At 46.7% G+C, this 19,337-nt stretch overlaps 1 protein-coding gene across 10 annotated transcripts in view; it reads left to right on the forward strand.

Moving 5' to 3' along the window:
* Positions 1 to 19,337, forward strand: part of HTT (huntingtin) — a 193,592-nt gene that overhangs the window by 17,183 nt on the left and 157,072 nt on the right. For all 10 annotated transcript variants that reach the window (XM_003411334.4, XM_064286172.1, XM_064286170.1 and 7 more), the window contains exon 2: positions 11,698 to 11,781. In XM_003411334.4, coding sequence (XP_003411382.2) covers positions 11,698 to 11,781 — 84 coding nt within the window. The remainder of the gene's footprint in view (positions 1 to 11,697; positions 11,782 to 19,337) is intronic.

Below are 19,337 nucleotides of genomic sequence, written 5' to 3' on the forward strand. Positions count from 1 at the left end.
ATTAAAATGACTACGTTTACCAAAAGTGGCCAAAGAGCCATTTTCCTTCCCTGTGTCTCTGGTATCTGCTCTCAGAGCAGGGTGTTCCATTTTCCCTCTAATTTCCACGCTTACCTTACAGTTCATCGATCTGTTGACATTCCGCGGGAGGATGAAGTAGTTGTCATTTTCTTAGACTTCAAGCTTGCTCATGAGACAAGATGAGAGAGGAAGAGGGTGCCTCAGGCAGGGCACAGAATGTGCCCTGATGAAGGTTTTGAAGATGCAGGACCAAAACAGCTTCACTTTGGACGGCTGGAATTCCATGGAGGCTGGGGCACTTTGACAAGGCAGCCGGGGGCCAAGTTGTAATGGGCTTTGGGAAACCAGCTTCCCAGGTTGGCTCCGAGGTGGCTAATTGTATTTGCTAATCACATTGCCCTTCTGCTTTTTCAGTGAATGGTACTGAAAGGATTTATTTATTTTCATTTTCTGACATTTTTGGCTAATGTTCTCTTCGTTGGGATGCCTGAGGGTAAAGTCTGATCTTCACCCTTTAAAAGCTGAATATTCTTCAGTGTGATAAGAAACAAACTCGGTGCCGTCCAGTCACCTTGACTTACGGCGACCCCGTGTGTCCGAGTAGAAGTGTGCCCTGTAGGGTTTCCAGTGGCTGGTTTTTCGGAAGTAGATGGGCCGGCCTTTCTTCCAAGGTGCCTCCAGGTGGACTCAACCTGCCAACCTTTCGGTTAGTAGCCGAGCACAGAAACAGTTTGCACCGCCCAGGGGCTTCATGGTAAAATAAAATAAAATAAAATAAAATAAAAAAAGGAGATACTATTTATAAGGTTTTCATTTTACTGCCTGCGTTTGCAATCTGGTTTGATGACAGTTTGACGTAGTAAAATTGTGTGATTCGTTTATCAGCTTGCATACATGTTTAGCCATGTTAGAAATAACAGTGGGTCCAAGAAAAATGGGCAAAATCAGAATATTTTGGTAGCAGCTTGGTGGTTTTTATACTTCTCACTGGGGCAGTGCTGGTTTATTGGTGCAGTTCTCACCTTCCTTATGGGGGACCTGGGCTTGGTTCCCGGCGAGCACACCTCGTATGCGGCCACCACCCATCTTGTCATTGGAGGCTTGTGTGTTGCTGTGATGCTGAACAGGCTTCAGCGGAGCTTCCAGACTGAGAAGAAAAGCCTGGCAATTGGCTTCCAAAAAAAATCAGCCAGTGAAAACCTTAAGGGTTACAAGGTCCGATCTGCAGCCTTCCGCGGGATGGTGCAGGACCCGGTAGCATTTTCTTTGGTTGTGCATGGGGTTGCCATGAGTTGGGATTCGCTCGAAGGCAGCCTGCCACAACAACAGTGTTTCTCACTCAGAATGGGTGCTTAATAACTATTGTTTGAGTTCTGATCGCAAGACTAGCAATCACTGAAGACTCTGAGTGTCTACCTGCAGGCAGTATTCAAGGTTACCTTGAGTCACGGCCAATTTGATGGCAGTTAACAACAATAACAACAAGGCTACCTTATTGAAGGGTAGAAAAAATTTAAACTGAAATGTGTTAAACCAGTTTTTGTTTTCTCCAAAAAGATTTTCATTATTGAGATATGATTTTGGATGGGGTGAGAGAAATTTAAAATATGTGCCTTCTTTGGTGACAATCATAGGAAGTATGCTGTCCTCTTTGATAGTAAAGTCTTGATAGTCAGGGTCGTTGAAGGTTTGAAAAAAAGATCCTGTGACTGCTTGTCTTAATTAAAGTCTGAGGGATTTCAGAGGCTGTGGGCTGAATTCCACACTGTATGGAATTTGAGTTCAAGTACCTGTGGGATTGCTTCAGAGTTATTTTCTTTTTTAAGCTTTGCTGTGTCTACCTTTTTTCATCTCTTGGTTCCAGAAATTTAAGTTTAAAGTGAAGAATATTTACAGTTTATTTTCTGAATCTCTTTGTAAGACTGACTCATGAACTTGTGATCAGCTTTAATGTGTATTTTACCTATTCTTGTACAGAACACATTTTTTATTTATCCATTCACTAGCCAGCTCCTTATGAAACACCTGTAACGTGTAGGTGTGCTAAACACTAGTAATGGAGATACCATGGGGTCCTAGCTCTCAGTGAGTCTGTAGTCCCTGGAGAGATAATCAAAGGAACATTACCAAATAGTGTGGCAGGGGTGTAGTGGGGCCTGGAGAGGGGGAGCTTGGTGAATAAGACAGCCTTATTCTCCAGGAGGCCGGAGGAGGAGCTGAACCCAAACAGATAGCCCAAACCAAACCCAAACCCATCGCCCTGGAGTCAGTGACTACGGAGGAGCTGAACCTAAACAGACAGCCCAACCAAACCCAAACCCACTGCCCTGGAGTCAGTGACTACGGAGGAGCTGACCCTAAACAGACAGCCCAACCAAACCCAAACCCACCGCCCTGGAGTCAGTGACTACAGAGGAGCTGAACCTAAACAGACAGCCCAACCAAACTCAAACCCACCGCCCTGGAGTCAGTGACTACGGAGGAGCTGAACCTAAACAGACAGCCCAACCAAACCCAAACCCACCGCCCTGGAGTCAGTGACTACGGAGGAGCTGAACCTAAACAGACAGCCCAACCAAACCCAAACCCACCACCCTGGACTCAGTGACTGCGGAGTGGAACTGCTCCATAGAATCTTCTGGGCTGTGGTCCTCATGGAAGCAGATCGCCAGGTGTTTCTGCCGTGGTACCACTGGATGGGTTGGAACCCCCAATCTTTAGGTTAGTAGTTGAGTGCAGCCTCTTTGCATCACCAAGGGGGTTAAACAGTATTCTGTCTCTAACAGTCGTAGTCTGGTAAACCTTTGCTCAAGTTTTGGCATGGATGATGTCATAAGTAGGTCTTGTGAGGGAAACTCGAGGCAGCAGGTGGATTGTTTCTGTTAATTGTCCTGTTTTGGTTTATTTTATAGATGAGGAGAGAGATAAAGACTTTTTTAAAACTAATGTTTATATCTGTCACTTCCAGGAAGATAGATAAATGTTCTATGGCCCCACTGGTTCTTAGTCCGGGATCTAGGTACTCAGTGTGAAAGCCATCCATCTTTTACCTGCCTCTTCTGGTGTTCCCCGGTGGCCCTCCTGAGTGCTGTGTACGTTAGAACCCTGCATTGTAATTTTATAACCACAGAGATGATTGACGTATTGACGTGCCACTTTCCTCAATGTGGGGAGCCAGCTTGTTGAGTCCAGGGAGCATTTTCTGCTTCATAAACTCTTATAATGTGACAGCTTGAAGGGACCTTCGGAATCATCTTGTTTAGGATGCCTCCTTCCCTGTCCACGGGAGAATTAGCCCTTTATCACAGCTATCTTTCTTACTGAAGCGACTCCTTCTCTAGGCTATGCTCCAGGAAGCCAGGACCATCCAGAGGTACCTGGTTACCCCCACTCATGTAGCTGACCCCATCACTCACAGATGGGAAAAGCTGGGCCCAGAGAGCGAGGGGACTTGCCACGGTCATGCCCTGAGCAGCTTTCAGGATTGCAGGAGGACACTCCACAGTCTTCAAGGTTGTGCATAGACTCCCAGACTTTGCTGAAAATCTCAGATCAAGAATATTTCTATTCTGACTGGCATTAAGTTGTGGGACCCACCTAGTCAGTGTTTGTCACCTTTTCTTTTCATTATCACCCCCGTAAGGAGTCTTTTTGATGGGGGCGTTGATGGTTCAGTGAGAGAATTCCCACCTTCCTTGCAGGAGACCCGGGTTTAACTCCCGGCCAGTGCATCTTGTGCATAGCCACCATCTGTCTTTTCAGTGGAGGCTTGTGTGTTGCTGTAATGCTGGACAAGTTTCACTGGAACTTCCAGACTAAGACAGACTTGGAAGAAAGGCCTGACAGTCTACTTCCAAAGATCATTGAACTCTGTGGACCAGTGGCCTGATCGTGAGGATGGAGCAGCACCGTGCGGTGTTTTGTTGCCTTGTGTGTGGGGTTGCTGTGAGTCAGGGCCCACCTGACGACAGCTCACAACAGCAAAGGAGTCTTTTTAGACACCAGTGTAATGGACAGCCACACTGAGTGGCCACCACCTAGGAGAGCTAGGTGTACCAGCTGGGAGACTGAGTGTGGATTCAGTCCAGTCAGGGCCTTGGACAGGTTTCACTTGGGAAATCAAAAGGTAATGGACAGATGAGTTTAATGCTTAAAATGCTTAAAATGGTCAGTGTTCTTAAATTTTCTTAATGGTTGACTTAAACTGGGTAAAATCTAAGCTGCTGTAACAGACTTCAATATAGTGGCTAAAAGAAGAGAGCATTTTAGTTTTTATACCACTTTTTTTGTCTGTTTTTAAATTGAGATATACTTTACACACAGTAAATGTGCGCTCTTTTTAGCAGTCTGTCAAAATGGCCACGTGACATCGTCAGACTCCTCGTCTGTCTTCACAAGGGGGAGGAGAGGATCTAGATTAGCATCAGCCCCAGGCTGGTCCCTGTGAGGCAGAGGTCAGACATACCTCTTCTCTCCTCGCTTTATCCAATCCTGACACCAGCTGCCCCCCCCATGGCACCCTCTACTTCTCTGCTGGGTTTAATGGTTTGTTGCTATGGCTGCACAGAACTCACAGACAGTACTCATGATGATGGGCTTATTAGGGAAGCAGTAGGTTACTTGCAGGGTCAGGACCAACAGGCTACAGCTCGAGATCAGGATCAGGAAGCCTGCAGGCAAAGGCTCCCTTCTTCAGTACGGGACTGCTATCTTTGCTCCACTTGGCTGAGCAGGCCTCCTCTCGGCCCCCCAGGAAAGGTTCCTCTTGGCCCCCTCAGGACAGACAGGTTTTTCTTGGCCCCCTGAGGACAGGCTCCTCTCTCAGCCATTAGCCCTCAGCCTGGCATTTGTCCTGCTTGGGCAAGTATTACAAAGCTTTTTTTAGCCCTGCTGATAAGTGCCCTGAGTCACCCTACTCTGCCAGCAAGCCTCTTGCCCGAAGGTGCTCAGCTCTCTTGCACTGTAGGTTGGTACACCCACTGCAGCCACCTTACTCTGTGGGCCAGGAAGCCCACTGCGCTGTCTTGTGCTGGTCTCCTAGTTCTGCTCCCACCTTTTCTGTGCCGCTGTTTCTTGTTGTCTTGTACCTTCTCCAGTGTTACAGCTCTCTGTCTGTCTCCTGGGTCTAGGGGGTTCTCAGTGCAGAGATGTGCTCCACTCCTAGCTCTTCTTTTTTGTTGGTAGTGAGGCCCCTCCTCTGCTGTGGGATTGGCTCTCTTTTTAAGCCTAACAGGGTGGCAAAACTGACCAATCCCCTCGTTAGGGTTTCATATACTTTGTTTGCATGGTTCCCACCTCTGTAGGGTTCCACGTGTCTTATTTTCATTGTTTGCAAGATGTCCAGTCTCATCCCCTTGATGGGCCCTGTACAGATGACACGGGGGCAGCATCTGACCTCCTCTGACTTCACCAGGGGAAGGAAAACTAAGATCAACAGCCCAAGGCTGATTGCTATGAGGTGGCGACCAGACGTGCCTCCTCTCTCCAAGATCTTCACTAATTCTGACACCAGCCGTGCCCTTGCACAGTGCTGTCAACTTCTCTCCTGGGTTCGGTAATTCATTGCAGTGGCCACATAGAACTCACAGATCATACTTACAATCATGGGGTTTATTAGGGAAGTAACAGGTTACAATTCAGGTTCAGGAACACAGGATACAGTTCTTCCATCAGGATAGCCTCGTCTCAGCTGTGCTCACAGGCACGCCTCTGCCTGGCCCTCAGTCTCTGTCCAGAGGCACTCATTTTCTCTGTCCATGGGCCAGAAAGCCCACTGCACTGTCTCCTGCTGCTGGGTCTCTGCTGCCGGGTCTCTTCTGCCACCACTTCTCACCATCTTCAGGGTTACAGCTTGCTTTTTGTCTCCTGGTCCCAGGAGCCTTCCAGCACGGGAGTTCTAGGTCCAAAGACACTCAGTTTTCTCTCCCTATGGGCCAGGAAGCCCACTGTGCTGTCTTCTGCTGCTGGATCTCTGCTGCCGGGTTTCTGCTGCTACCGCTTCTGACTGTCTTAAGGGTTACGGCTTGCTCTTTGTCTTCTGGTCCCAGGAGCTGCCCAGCACAGGAGTTCCAGGTCCAAAGGCACTCAGCTTTCTCTCCCTATGGTCCAGGAAGCCCACTGTGCTGTCTCCTGCTGCTGGATCTCTGCTGCCGGGCCTCTGCTGCCACCACTTCTCACCGTCTTCAGGGTTACAGCTTGCTCTTTGTCTCCTGGTCCCAGGAGCCTCCTAGGACAGGAGTTCCAGGTCCAAAGGACGCCTTGGCTCCTGGCTGTTCTTCCTCGGTGGTCATGGGGCCTTCCTCTCTGCTCTGAAATTGGCTCTCTTTTAAGGCAAAATTGACCTATCCCCTTCCAAAAAAAACAAACCAAACCCATTGCCGTCGAGTCAATTCTGACTCATAGTGACCCAATAGGACAGAGTAGAACTGCCTCATAGAGTTCCCAAGGAGCACCTGGTGGAGTCAAACTGCCGACCTTTTGGTTAGAAGCCATAGCTCTTAATCACTATGCCACGAGGGTTTCCTCAGTTCCCTTGGTAGGCCACGATTACCCTATCACACAGTCCCGTCCAGTCACCTGGGTGGGAGTTATAAGACCATGACTAGAAAGGACACACAAAACAGTGATTAATCTACCGCAGCCCCCATGCACCTTATTTGCATAGTCCCACCCAGCCATTCTGTGGGAGTCACCAGACCATGGTGAGAAAAAAAAAAGGTGAGAAGGGCCACATAAAAGCAATTTATTGCACTTTATGTACAGCTCTGGGAGTTTTGACAAACACACAAAGCTGTGTGACTGTTACCACAATTAAGATTTAGAGCAGTTCCATCCTCCTCCCCAAAACTTCCCTCTTTCTCCTTGGTGTCAGCCCTTCGCCCTAGCCCCTAGAAATTACTGATGGTTCAATTTGTCTGTTCCAGCATATCACATAAATGGAATCACACAGTATGTAGCCTTCGAGTCTGTTTATTTCACTTAGCGTAATGCATTTGAGGCTCATCCTTGTTGTGTGTGTCTGTGGTTTGTTCCTTTTCTATCGTAGTGTTCCATTGTGTGGGTGTGCCAGTTTGTGTGTCTGTCCACCAGGTGCAGGGCATTTGGGTTGGTCACATCATAGCACTTGTGAAGTGAGTGGTTCGTGCAGATGGGAGGCTGGTGGTGATGGTGGGGAAGGAACCTCTGTTTCTTATGGTCATTTAGGAACCCAAGATCCTTCCATCTTGTCGCTCTGCTGTCTTCTAGTTGTTGTCTTTATCTGTATTATCAAAACCGGGTGTCAGGGATGTGTATTCCAGCTGGGGGGAAATAGAAAGGGGAGGTACCCAGAGCAAGCAAGCAAGGCAGAAGTTCCACATACTGCTTCTGCCCCCATTCAGTGGTAAGAGCTAAGTCGTGTCTACATCTAGTTGCAAGGAAACTAGGAAATGTCACTTCCGACTCGGAGGTCGTGTACCCAGGAAGGGAAGAATGGGTTGTTGGTATGTGTCTTAGGCTGCAGCAAAACCAGTGAACAGTATACGTATAATCATGTATAGAGAGATTTATCTCAAGGAAATGGCTCACACAGTTGTGAAGGCTGCCAAGTCCCAAATCCATGCATCAGGCGTCAGGCTGGAGGCATCTCCTGACTCACGGGGTTGGAGGGGCTGACGAACCAAAAATCTGCAGGTCTAGTGGAAGTCTGCTGGTTCATGTCCCAAGAACCAGAGGTCAGAGGGTGATGAGTCTAATGCAGAATCCAGGGCAAGGGAGAGCTTTGCCACAGCATCCATATACATTGGATGCAGGTGACACCCCAAGGAAACCTCCCTCACATCAGATACTTGAGTAGGGGCAAGACTACAAGAGGTGTGACTCATGATACACTGGTTACTTATCCTGCCTCAATAACATGTATAGGTTAGGGTTTACAACATACAAAATGGAGGATAATTACATCAGACCACAAAAATGGAGGATAATTACAGTCATGGCCTAGCCAGGCTGACGCATAACATCAGCCGTCACAGTGGATGATTAGCAGTCTGCAATACAACTTGCCAATGGAAGTCCCTTTTAGAAAGTGATGAATGGAAACAGCATCACTGGACCTTGGTGCCGATGGACAGTCTTTGGAAGACCCCGTTCCAGTTCCATGAAAGAGGTTTCTAGACCCTGGCTCTTTTCTCCACTTGGAGCTCTGGTCTGTTTTTCTTCTTGGTCTGTGACTGCCCTTTGGTGATTTTTCTTTGCCTGTTATCCTTTCACGATGAGTTGGAATCGACTTGATGGCAACGGGTTTTTTTTTTTTTTTTTGGATTATCCTTCCCAGCCATGTCTGAAGTGCCTTTCAAGGACATGGCTTCATTGTTGTTGAAAGATGCCGGCGAGTCAGTTCTGACTCAAAGCGACCCTCTGTACACCAGAACGAAAGGCTGGTCCATTGTGCACCACCCCACAGTCATTGTTAACTGCACCACCCCACGGTCATTGATAACTGCACCACCCCACGGTCATTGTTAACTGCACCACCCCACGGTCATTGTTAACTGCACCACCCCACGGTCATTGTTAAGCCTGAGCCAGTTGTCGCAGCCGCTGTGTAGATCCAGCTCTTCACTGGACTTGCATAATCCCAGCATTCTGTTCCTTCAGGTGCACTTCTTGGGCTTGAGGGTTACATTGGGGATTAAGCAGCCAATCACAGGTTAGACTTTGGATTTCTCTGGGCTCCCTCAGGAACTTAGTAGTTTTCTGGCCTATTTGTTGTCAGGTACTAGTAACCCTGCCCAGAGGTCTTTTTGGGACATAGTTTTTGCACCTGCTTCAGGTTTTTGGCTTCTTCTTTGGATCGGTCATCCCGTTCTACCTTACTTTGATGATGCTTACCTTGAAGACATTTGAAACCACAGGTTTGGGTGGGAATGAAGCACCTCTAATCTGATCCTCATCAGGTCAGGCTGTTCACTACCTCCTTTTGCTCGGCCCAGAAGTCTTACTAGGAGGCTTTTGGGAAAGGCTCTGAGCCACAGGCTTATTTCCAGCTGGTTGGGGATTTAGAAGTGATTTAAAAAAAACCTTGCTGTCCAGTCAATTCCTACTCATAGCAACCCTGTAGGACAGAGTAGAACTGTTCCATAGGGTTTCCAAGGAGTAGGTGATGGATTCGAACTGCCAGCCTTTTGGTTAGCAGCCAGGCTCTTAACCACTACACCACCAGGGCTCCATAGAAGTAATTAATTAGCCATTATATATACTTTGTTTTATACACAATAGCAAGTATGAGGCCTGTGTGGTATGCTGCCTGCTGTCAGTTAACAGTGGGATACTGAGAAATGGAGGCAGCTTGGTGTGTGTATAAAAAAATCAAACCTGTTGACATCGAGTTGATTCTAAATCATAGCTGGTCCACAAGACAGAGAACTGCCCCATAGTGTTGGCAAGGTTGTAATCTTTATGGAAGTAGATTGCCACGTCTTTCTCCCACAGAGCAGCTAGTAGGTTTGAATCACCGCCCTTTTGGTTAGTGCTGAGCACTTAACCACTGTGCCACCAGGGTTCCTTTCGGTGTATGTTTTAGGTATTATATTACTGTATTTCATTGAATTGAATATACTGTCCATTTTATTTTATTCCATTATCATAGATCTGTGTACTGAGAAAGAAAAAAGAGTTGCTAATTCAGCTGACATGCCATCAGTTATAAGCTGCATCCAGTTTCAGTCATGTGAACAAGGAAAAAAACTGAATGTGAGTTGGTGAGCCACAGGTTAGATTTAAAGCCCGAAGACTTGGGTTTAAGTCCTGGCTTAGTCCGGGTTAGTATTAGTCTGTGTTGTCTCGAGGAGCAAAACCAGTGAGGTATATGTTTATATTTGTGTTTATATATATTTATATATAAATAAATAAAGGATCCCTGGCTGCACAGTCTTTAGGTGCTCGGCTGCTAACCGAAAGGTTGGCGATTTGAACACACCAGCTGCTCTGCAGGAAAAAGATGTGGTAGTCTGCTTCCGTACAGATTTACAGCCGTGGAAACCCTACGGGCCAGTTTTACTCCATCCTGTAGGGTCGCTCTGAGTCAGAATTGAATTGATGGCGATGGTTTATGTATAGAGATTCACTTCAAGGAGGTGGCTCACGCAGTGATTGGGGCTGCCAAGTGGGTGGCAGGCTGGAGACTGCTGTGGCTCACGGGATTGTGGGGGCTGGAGACTTCTGTGGCTCGTAGGATTGCGGGGGCCGGAGGCCCCTGTAGCTCACAGGATTGCGGGGGCTGGAGGTGCCTGTGGCTCACAGGATTGCGGGAGCTGGAGCCCCCTGTGGCTCACGGGATTGCGGGGGCTGGAGCCCCTTGTGGCTCACAGGATTGCGGGGACTGAGACTTTCGTGGCTCACAGGATTGCAGGGGCTGGAGGCGCCTGTGGCTCACAGGATTGCGGGGGCTGGAGGTGCCTGTGGCTCACAGAATTGTGGGGACTGAGATGCCTGTGGCTCACAGGATTGCAGGGACTGGAGACTTCTGTGGCTCACAGGATTGTGGGGGCTGGAGACCTCTGTGGCTCACAGGATTGCGGGGGGCTGGAGGCACCAGTGGCTCACAGGATTGCGGGGCCTGAGACTCCTGCGGCTCACAGGATTGCATGGGGCTGGAGGCGCCTGTGGCTCACAGGATTGTGGGGGCTGGAGGTGCCTGTGGCTCACAGGATTGCAGGGGCTGGAGACCTCTGTGGCTCACAGGACTGTGGGGGCTGGAGACCTCTGTGGCTCACAGGATTGCAGGGGGCTGGAGGCACCAGTGGCTCACAGGATTGCGGGGCCTGAGACTCCTGTGGCTCACAGGATTGCGGGGGCTGGAGGCGCCTGTGGCTCACAGGATTGCAGGGCCTGAGACTCCTGTGGCTCACAGAATTGTGGGGGCTGGAGGCGCCTGTGGCTCACAGGATTGTGGGGGCTGGAGGTGCCTGTGGCTCACAGGATTGCAGGGGCTGGAGACCTCTGTGGCTCACAGGATTGTGGGGGCTGGAGACCTCTGTGGCTCACAGGATTGCGGGGGGCTGGAGGCACCAGTGGCTCACAGGATTGCGGGGCCCGAGACTCCTGTGGCTCACAGGATTGCAGGGGCTGGAGGCGCCTGTGGCTCACAGGATTGCAGGGCCCGAGACTCCTGTGGCTCACAGAATTGCAGGGGCTGGAGACCTCTGTGGCTCACAGGATTGCGGGGACTGAGACTCTTATGGCTCACAGGATTGCGGGGCCTGAGACCTCTGTGGCTCACAGGATTGCGGGGGCTGGAGGCGCCTGTGGCTCACAGGATTGCGGGGGCTGAGACTCATGTGGCTCACAGGATTGCGGGGGCTAGCAAATCCAAATTCCGCGGATCAGTGGTACCTGTGTGATCTTGAGCAAATCACCGTAGACTTCAATTTTCTTTCTCTAAAGTCGGGAAAGTCAGCTTCTTTAGTCACATCACCTAACTGCAGTGGGGTGGTGGTAATCCCAGACTGTGAGCTTGTCTCTGCCTCCCTGTTCTGGTCCCCAGCCTGCCTCTCAGCGCAAGTATGGTGGATTATTCGTAGTCCTCAATGAGTGCTTACTGAGTGAGTGGGGGAAAATGGGTGAGTATGCAGAAATAAAGGCAGTGGTTAATTCAACCCGTCTTCATTTCCTGTCTTTTTCGTTTTTGTTTTTTAGAAAGAAAGAACTCTTAAACACCAAGAAAGATCGTGTGAATCATTGTCTGACAATATGTGAAAACATAGTGGCGCAGTCTCTCAGGTAATTGCACTTTGAACTCTCAGAGAATGTAAGAACTTTATATTTTCAATGCAAATACGCTAGAATATTCCTTGTGTCCTCATTTGTCTTAAAACCTTTAAAAAAGTCCGTTTAAAATAAAGGCCTGTCCCCAGATTTCTGGCTGTATATACCAAGGATATCTAGACACAGTAGTGAGTAAAGTTTCCATTTTGTAATCTTACATGCAACAGTTGTAACTATTAAAATAATTGAACAGCATGTTTTTATTTAATTAGCTGTGCTGGTAACTGTGTAATTATTTAAAAATCCTTTTTGTTTGGTGCTTTCACATTTTTTTTTTTTTGCATTAAGTGGAACAGTGTGAGACAATCGAACGCAGCGTATCTTTTATTAACTTTTCTTGGCAGTTGTGGCTGTGATCCCGCCCCTGTAGCAGGGCCTGTGCTCCCGGGGTGGCCAGTGCCTGCTCACCTGCTCTGGGGCTGCTGGGGTCGCAGGCCGCGGCCCGAGCTCAGCTTTCCTTGCATGATCTTTCTCACTGCGGTGAACTAGTGGCACCTTCTTGGGAAGCTTCTCTGCTAGTTCTCCTCATCCTCCTGGGTTTTGACCGTCTGCCTTCCTGACCATGGCTCCTGGTGGCTGTGGATGGTTGGATATTTCAGGCCTGTTTCCAGTGGCTGACGTGGGAGCCGTATGTACCTGTGGTATCTGAATTCTCTCACGCAGATGGACACCTGTGAAATCCTTCTCCCCTTGCTTTTCCCCTTGGAGTAAAAAAATTCATGTTGCTCTCCTGCTGGAAGTTGGAGAGAGTGCCTCATAATCTGTTAGAAAACACTCTTTGAAAAATAACCTTGACTTTAGTGTATTTGGTGATTCACTGAGTTTTATTGCAGCCTTGCATTTGTATTTCATACTTTCCAAAGTGATTTCACATATAGTCCTCCACTTTAATTTATCTCATGCCCTCGTTTGTGAAATATGGTGGATGATTTTTGTTTCTACCTAACTCAGAGAAATGTGAGGAAAAAAAAGAAATAGCAAATGAGACTATGTCCCCCCCCCAGATTTTTTTTAAATTCTGTTAGCGTGGTATTCTATCAAACAGCACTATGTTAAAAGTAAAAAAAAAAAAAATTTGAATTTTTTCAGTACTACTTAACAGCTGAATGATTTTAGAAAGTTTTAGCTTCTTTGACCCTCTTGTTTCATCTATGAATTGTGAACTCCAGTTTATAGAGCTCCTTTGAAATCAGCTGATAAGTGTGAAAACTCTGTAAAGAACTATATATTCCTAAGCTGCCTGAGAGGGGAATGTGTCCTTTTACGATGTTCGTTGTCCATAGTGTAAATTACCACTACTTTTGTGTGAAACAACCTTAACTATTTGACAGACGTTTGATGTCCTGCTGCTCTAGCACAGCTTTGTCCACCTGACCTCCACCATCAAGTCTCAGAGAACATTGTTTTACTCTGAAACAAGTTTATTGACCGCCAGAATGAAACCTCTCTTAATCTGACTGCTTTGTGCTTTGTACTTGTCATTTTGTTTCTTGATAATTCTCAGTGGGATCGATGGATTGTTGGCTCAGATTCCACATATTAATAATTTATGTTGAGATATCTTAAGATGGATTTTTGGTTCAGTTTGCCTCCTTCAATCAAAATGATAGTTAACAGTTTTCTCATTAGTGTATCTCTTCTGTTTTCATGGAGTAATAGAGACAGTTCAGGATATTCTTGTTCTAAAGAGATGCATGCTAATAGGAAATCTTTTTTTTTTTTTTTTTTAATTTTTACTGTGCTTTAAGTGAAAGTTTACAAATCAAGTCAGTCTCTCACACAGAAACTTATATACACCTTGCTACATGCTCCCAGTTGCTCTCCGCCTAATGAGACAGCCCGCTGCCTCCCTCTACTCTCTTTTCGTGTCCATTTTGTCAGCTTCTAACCCCCTCCACCCCCTCATCTCCCCTCCAGGGAGGAGATGCCAACATAGTCTCAAGTGTCCACCTGATCCAAGAAGCTCACTCCTTACCAGCCTCCCTCTCCAACCCATTGTCCAGTCTAATCCCTGTCTGAAGAGTTGGCTTCGGGAAAGGTTCCTGTCCTGGGCCCACAGAAGGTCTGTGGACCATGAGCACCGGGGTCCTTCTATTCTTAGTCAGACCATTAAGTCTGATCTTTTTATGAGAATTTGGGGTCTGCATCCCACTGCTCTCCTGCTCCCTCAGGGGTTCTCTGTTGTGTTCCCTGTCAGGGCAGTCATTGGTTGTGGCCGGGCACCATCTAGTTCTTCTGGTCTCAGGATGAGGTAGTCTCTGGTTCATGTGGCCCTTTCTGTCTCTTGGGCTCATAATTACTTTGTGTCCTTGGTGTTTTTCATTCTCCTTTGCTCCAGGTGGGTTGAGACCAACTGATGCATCTTAGATGGCTGCGTGCTAACAAATAAGACCCCAGACGCCTCTCTCCAAGGTGGGATGCAGAATATTTTCTTAATAGATTTTTTATGCCAATTGACTTAGATGTCCCCTGGAACCATGGTCCCCAAACTGCCACCCCTGCTATGCTGGCCTTCAAAGCATTGAGTTTATTCAAGAAACTTCTTTGCTTTTGGTTTAGTCCAGTTGTGCTGACCTCTCCTGTATTGTGTGTTGTCTTTTCTGTCACCTAAAATAGTTCTTATCTACTATCTAATTAGTGAATATCCCTCTCCCACCCTCCCTCCCTCCCCGCTCTCGTAACCATCAAAGAATATTTTCTTTGTCTACACTATTTCTGGAGTTCTTATGATAGTGGTCTTATACAATATTTGTCCTTTTGCAACTGCCTAATTTCACTGAGCATAATGCCTTCCAGATTCCTCCATGTGAAATGTTTCACAGGTTCCTCACTGTTCTTTATTGATGCGTAGTATTCCATTGTGTGAATATACCATAATTTACTTATCCATTCATCCACTGATGGGCACCTTGGTTGCTTCCAGCTTTTTCCTATTGTACACAGTGCTACAGTGAACATTGGTGTGCATATATCTGTTCGTGTAAAGGCTCTTATTTCTCCAGGATATATTGCAAGGAGTAGGATTGCTGGATTAAATGGTAGTTCTATTTCTAGCTTTTTAAGGAAGTGCCAAATCGATTTTCTTTTTAATTTTTTTTTATTGTGCTTGAAGTGAAAGTTTACAGATCAAGTCAGTTTCTCATACAAACATTTATATATACCATGCTATGTATTCGTAGTTGCTCTCCCCTAAATGAGATAGCACGCTCCTTCTCTCCACCCTCTATTCCCCATGTCCGTTCAGCCATGTCCCCCTCTGCCTTCTCATCTCCCCTCCAGACAGGAGCTGGCCACATAGTCTCAAGTGTCTACTTGAGCCAACAAGTTCACTCCCACCAGTATCATTTTCTGTCTTATAGTCCAGTCCAATCCCTGCCTGAAGAGTTGGCTTTGGGAATGGTTCCAGTCTTGGGCTAACAGAAGGGCTGGGTTCCATGACCTCCGGGATCCTTCTAGTCTCACTCAGACCATTAAGTCTGGTCTTTTTACAAGAATTTGAGGTCTGCATGCCACTGCTCTCCTGCTCCCTCAGGGGTTCTCTGTTGTGTTCCCTGTCAGGGCAGTCATCGGTTGTAGCCAGGCACCATCTAGCTCTCCTGGTCTCACACTGATGTAGTCTCTGGTTTATGTGGCCCGTTCTGTCTCATGGGCTCGTGCTTACCTTGTGTTCTTACTGTTCTTCATTCTCCTTTGCTCCAGGTGGGTTGAGACCAATTGATGCATCTTAGATGGCCGCTTGCTAGCGTTTAATACCCCACATGCCACTCTCCAAAGTGGGATGCAGAATGTTTTCTTAACAGATTTTATCATGTCAGTTGACTGAGATGTCCCCTGAAACCATGGTCCCCAGACCTCTGCCCCTGCTACGCTGGCCTTCGAAGCTTTCAGTTTATTCAGGAAACTTCTTTGCTTTTGGTTTAGTCCAGTTGTGCTGACTTCTCCTGTATTGTGTGTTGTCTTTCCCTTCACCTAAAATAGTTCTTGTCTACTATCTAATTAGTGAATACTCTTCTCCTTCCCTCCTCCTCTGCCTCCCTCCCCACCCTCATAACCATCAAAGAATATTTTCTTCTGTGTTTAAAGTCTGATAGTATTTCTTACAGAGCCGTAGAGGTCGTCCTTGGTCTCACTGGCTCAAAGAGCAAATAAGTTTCTTTTAAGATGCTCTCCATCCCTTGCGAGGTGATAGGAATTGAATTGTGCCCCACAAAAATGTGTGTTAAAATCCTAGCCCCTGTACCTGTAAATAGCACCCTGTTTAAAAATACAGGTTTTCTTTAGTTACGTTAACGAGGCCATACCAGAGTAGTGTGGGTCCTAAATCAGAATGAATTCTGAGTGTTAAAAAGCTGAATAGGCACAGGGAGAGACAGGAGGAAGATGTAATGCCAGGGAACCCAGAGAAACTCCTGGGGTCACTGACAAAGAAGGACCTCCCCCTGGAGCCACACGCTGAATTAGGACTTGTGACCTTCTGAACCTAGAAAGAACAAATTTCTGTTTTTTAAAGTTTCCCACTTGTGGTGTTTTTTGGCATGGCAGTACTAGGTACCATGACTGGGGTGCTGCTGTAATAAACATAAAATCTGGTAAGGGCTTTGTAACTGGGTAATGGGCAGAGACTGGAGGAATTTTGATGTGCTTGATAGTAAGAGCCTAGATTGATTTGAAGAGACTCTTGTAAGAACTGTGGATATTAAGGGCGATTCTGACGAGGGCACAGTAGGAATAGAGAGCTGTGGGGAAAGCTTTTGTCCTGAACAGAAGGCTGCTAGAAATGTGAATGTTAAACGTTCCTTTGGTGAGGCTTTAAAAGGAAATGATGAACCAGTTATTGGAACTGGAGGAAAGACGATCCTTGTTATGAAGTGGTGGAGAACTTGCCTGAATTATGTTTGAATGTTTTGTGGAAAGTAAAGCTTGTAAGTGATATTCAGCTGAGATTTATAGGTGAGATCTTGACGACACGGCATCATTTCTTCTTGCCGCTTATGATAAAATACAGGAGGAAGAAGATGGAGTGAGACACGAACTGTGCAAAAAGAAACCAGAACTTAAAGATTTGAAAAATTCTGCTGTGAAGACTTAAGAGAGTGTGCCCTGAAACTGACACTTAGGGTGTGGCTGCACGTTTTTTAGGCCTGTGACCGATGGATCTAATAACCACCTCAGCAGAAAACCTGTCAGCTCAGACTGAAAGGGACAGTGAAGGAAGCTGTCTGCCTCCTGGAACTCTACAGGCAGGATGGGGGCAATGGAGCTAGTTGGTTGTGAGCACCTGTTATCCTCCAGGAAAAGGAAGGTACTGTCCTGGAGCAACTTGGAGACCAGCAGAGCTGTCAGAAAGGGGTATGGGCCTCCACTTCCTGGGTTTCAAAGGGTGGACTCACTGTCCCCTAGGTCTCAAAGGGTAGAACTCCTGCTTGATTTCAAAGAGTGGGGGTCTCTGCCACCTTGGTTCTGGAGGGTTAGGCTTTTATTCCAGTGGGCCAAGAGAACAGAGCCGTTGCCCAAAGTCGAGGTGCCAGGGCTGCTGTGCTGGTGGGCCAGGAGAATGAGGCCACCATCCCAGTGGGCCTGGAAGGTGGGGCTGACATCCAGGGCTGAGAGCCCTCTGCCCAAAGCCCAGAGAGTGTAGCCAGTGCTGAGATTTCAGAGGGCAGGGCTGTTGCCCAAGTCTGCCTGGAGAACAGAGGATTATTTTTAAGCCTTGAGTGTTAATGGGATTTGTCCTGCTGGTTTGGACTTGGTTGATACCTGCAATTATTTCTTTTCCACCAGTGTATCCATTTTAGAATGGGAATGTCTGTTTTACGCCTGACTCACCACTGTACTTTGGAAGCGGACACCTTGGAGTCTAGGTGTCACAGGTCCGAAGGTGGAGAAGAATTTCGTCCCAGGATGGAGCACACCCAGAGTCTCGCCCATACGTGATGTAGACGATTCGGAAGATGAGGTTCTGGACTTAGAGTGGGTGCTGGAATCAGTTAAGACTCGTGGGGATGATGCGATAGGGCAAACATGCTTTGCACACGGGAAGGACAGTCTCGGAGGGCCAAAGGGTGGAATGTTATGGATTGAATTATGCCCCCAGAAGTATGTTTTGAAATTCTAACTGCTGAGCCTGGTGGCACAGTGGTTAAAAGATAGGGCTGCTAACCAAATGGTTGGGTGTTCGAATCTACCAGCCACTCCTTGGAAACCCTATGGGGCAGTTCTGCTGTGTTGTGTAGGGTTGCTATGAGTTAGAATCAACTCAATGGCAGGGTTTTTTTTTTCTTTTTTCTGATATCTGTAAACATGACGCTGTTTGGAAAAAGGGGTTTCTTTTGTTAGTGAGGTTATACCTGAGAAGAACGAGTCCTAAATCTTAACCACTTTTGAGTTATAAAAGCAGGATAGGCAGGGACACACACGGGGGAAGGCAGACGCCAAGAAATGCCAAGGAATTCCAAGGAAGTCCTGGGGCTACTAACGAAGAAGGACCTCCCTCTAGAGCCATGGCCAGAATCAGGACTTCTGGCCTCCCGAACGGACAAAATACTTTCTGTTTTTTAAAGGAACCTACTCATGATGTTTTTTGTTCCAGCAGCACTAGTTAGTAAGACGAATAGATTTCCGAGTGTATAGCTGAAGTGGATATTTTATGTAAATGTGATGTTTCGTGAAATCTTATTGATGGCTGGTATTTCCTGTTGTCCTTTCTTAAATGTAAATAAACCTTAGAACTTTTCTGTAGCCTCTGTAATAAGCTGGTCTTGTCTCCCGTGGTGTTATTTGAGTGACAGCTTCTGAAGTTCTTTATACGGGGAATCATCTAAATGTCTCATACATGGTAAATGTGTAGCCAGTTTGGTGGTTTAAGCAACTGTTTCTAAATATGAATGAACTTCAAAATCATCTGGGAAACACATCAAAAGTGGAGTAATGAGAATACCTCAGTGCTGCGTTTCCCAAGCACACTTAAACCTTCTGGTGGGATACAGCCTGGGGATTTGTTTTTGACAAGTATCCTCTTGGGAATACCTAGGAAATCTCATCTGAGCAACCTGTTACAGACACAGGCTACCTTGCTAAGCTGGCTAGGTAAAAATGAATATAGAGATACATAGGTTTTTTTTTCATGTATTAGCATAAATCACTTAGAAAACATAGAGGTTAAAAATCCCAATTCACAGTAGCACCAAAAAATAAAATTTCAAGGAATTAGCAAGAAATACACAACTTTCCTGAAAGATGTACTTTCCTGAAAGATATACACTACTTTTCTTCCTGGATGGGGAGATTTTATATGCTAAAGTTGACTTTCTACAAAAAAAAAAAAAAAAAATCAATAAAATGCATATACTATGGATCACATTCTAGTAGAAGTATTTTTGGACTTGTTAAGGCGATTCTGTGGCTCATCTCTAAGAATGAATACGTGCCGTCAGTAAAGTGTTGAGGCCTGTACACGCACATGCAGCTAGCAGCTGGACGTGAAAGCAGGCACGGAGAGAAACTTAGAGACA

The sequence above is a fragment of the Loxodonta africana genome, chromosome 5 (assembly GCF_030014295.1).
Source record: "Loxodonta africana isolate mLoxAfr1 chromosome 5, mLoxAfr1.hap2, whole genome shotgun sequence".
In the NCBI taxonomy this organism is placed as follows: Eukaryota; Metazoa; Chordata; class Mammalia; order Proboscidea; family Elephantidae; genus Loxodonta; species Loxodonta africana.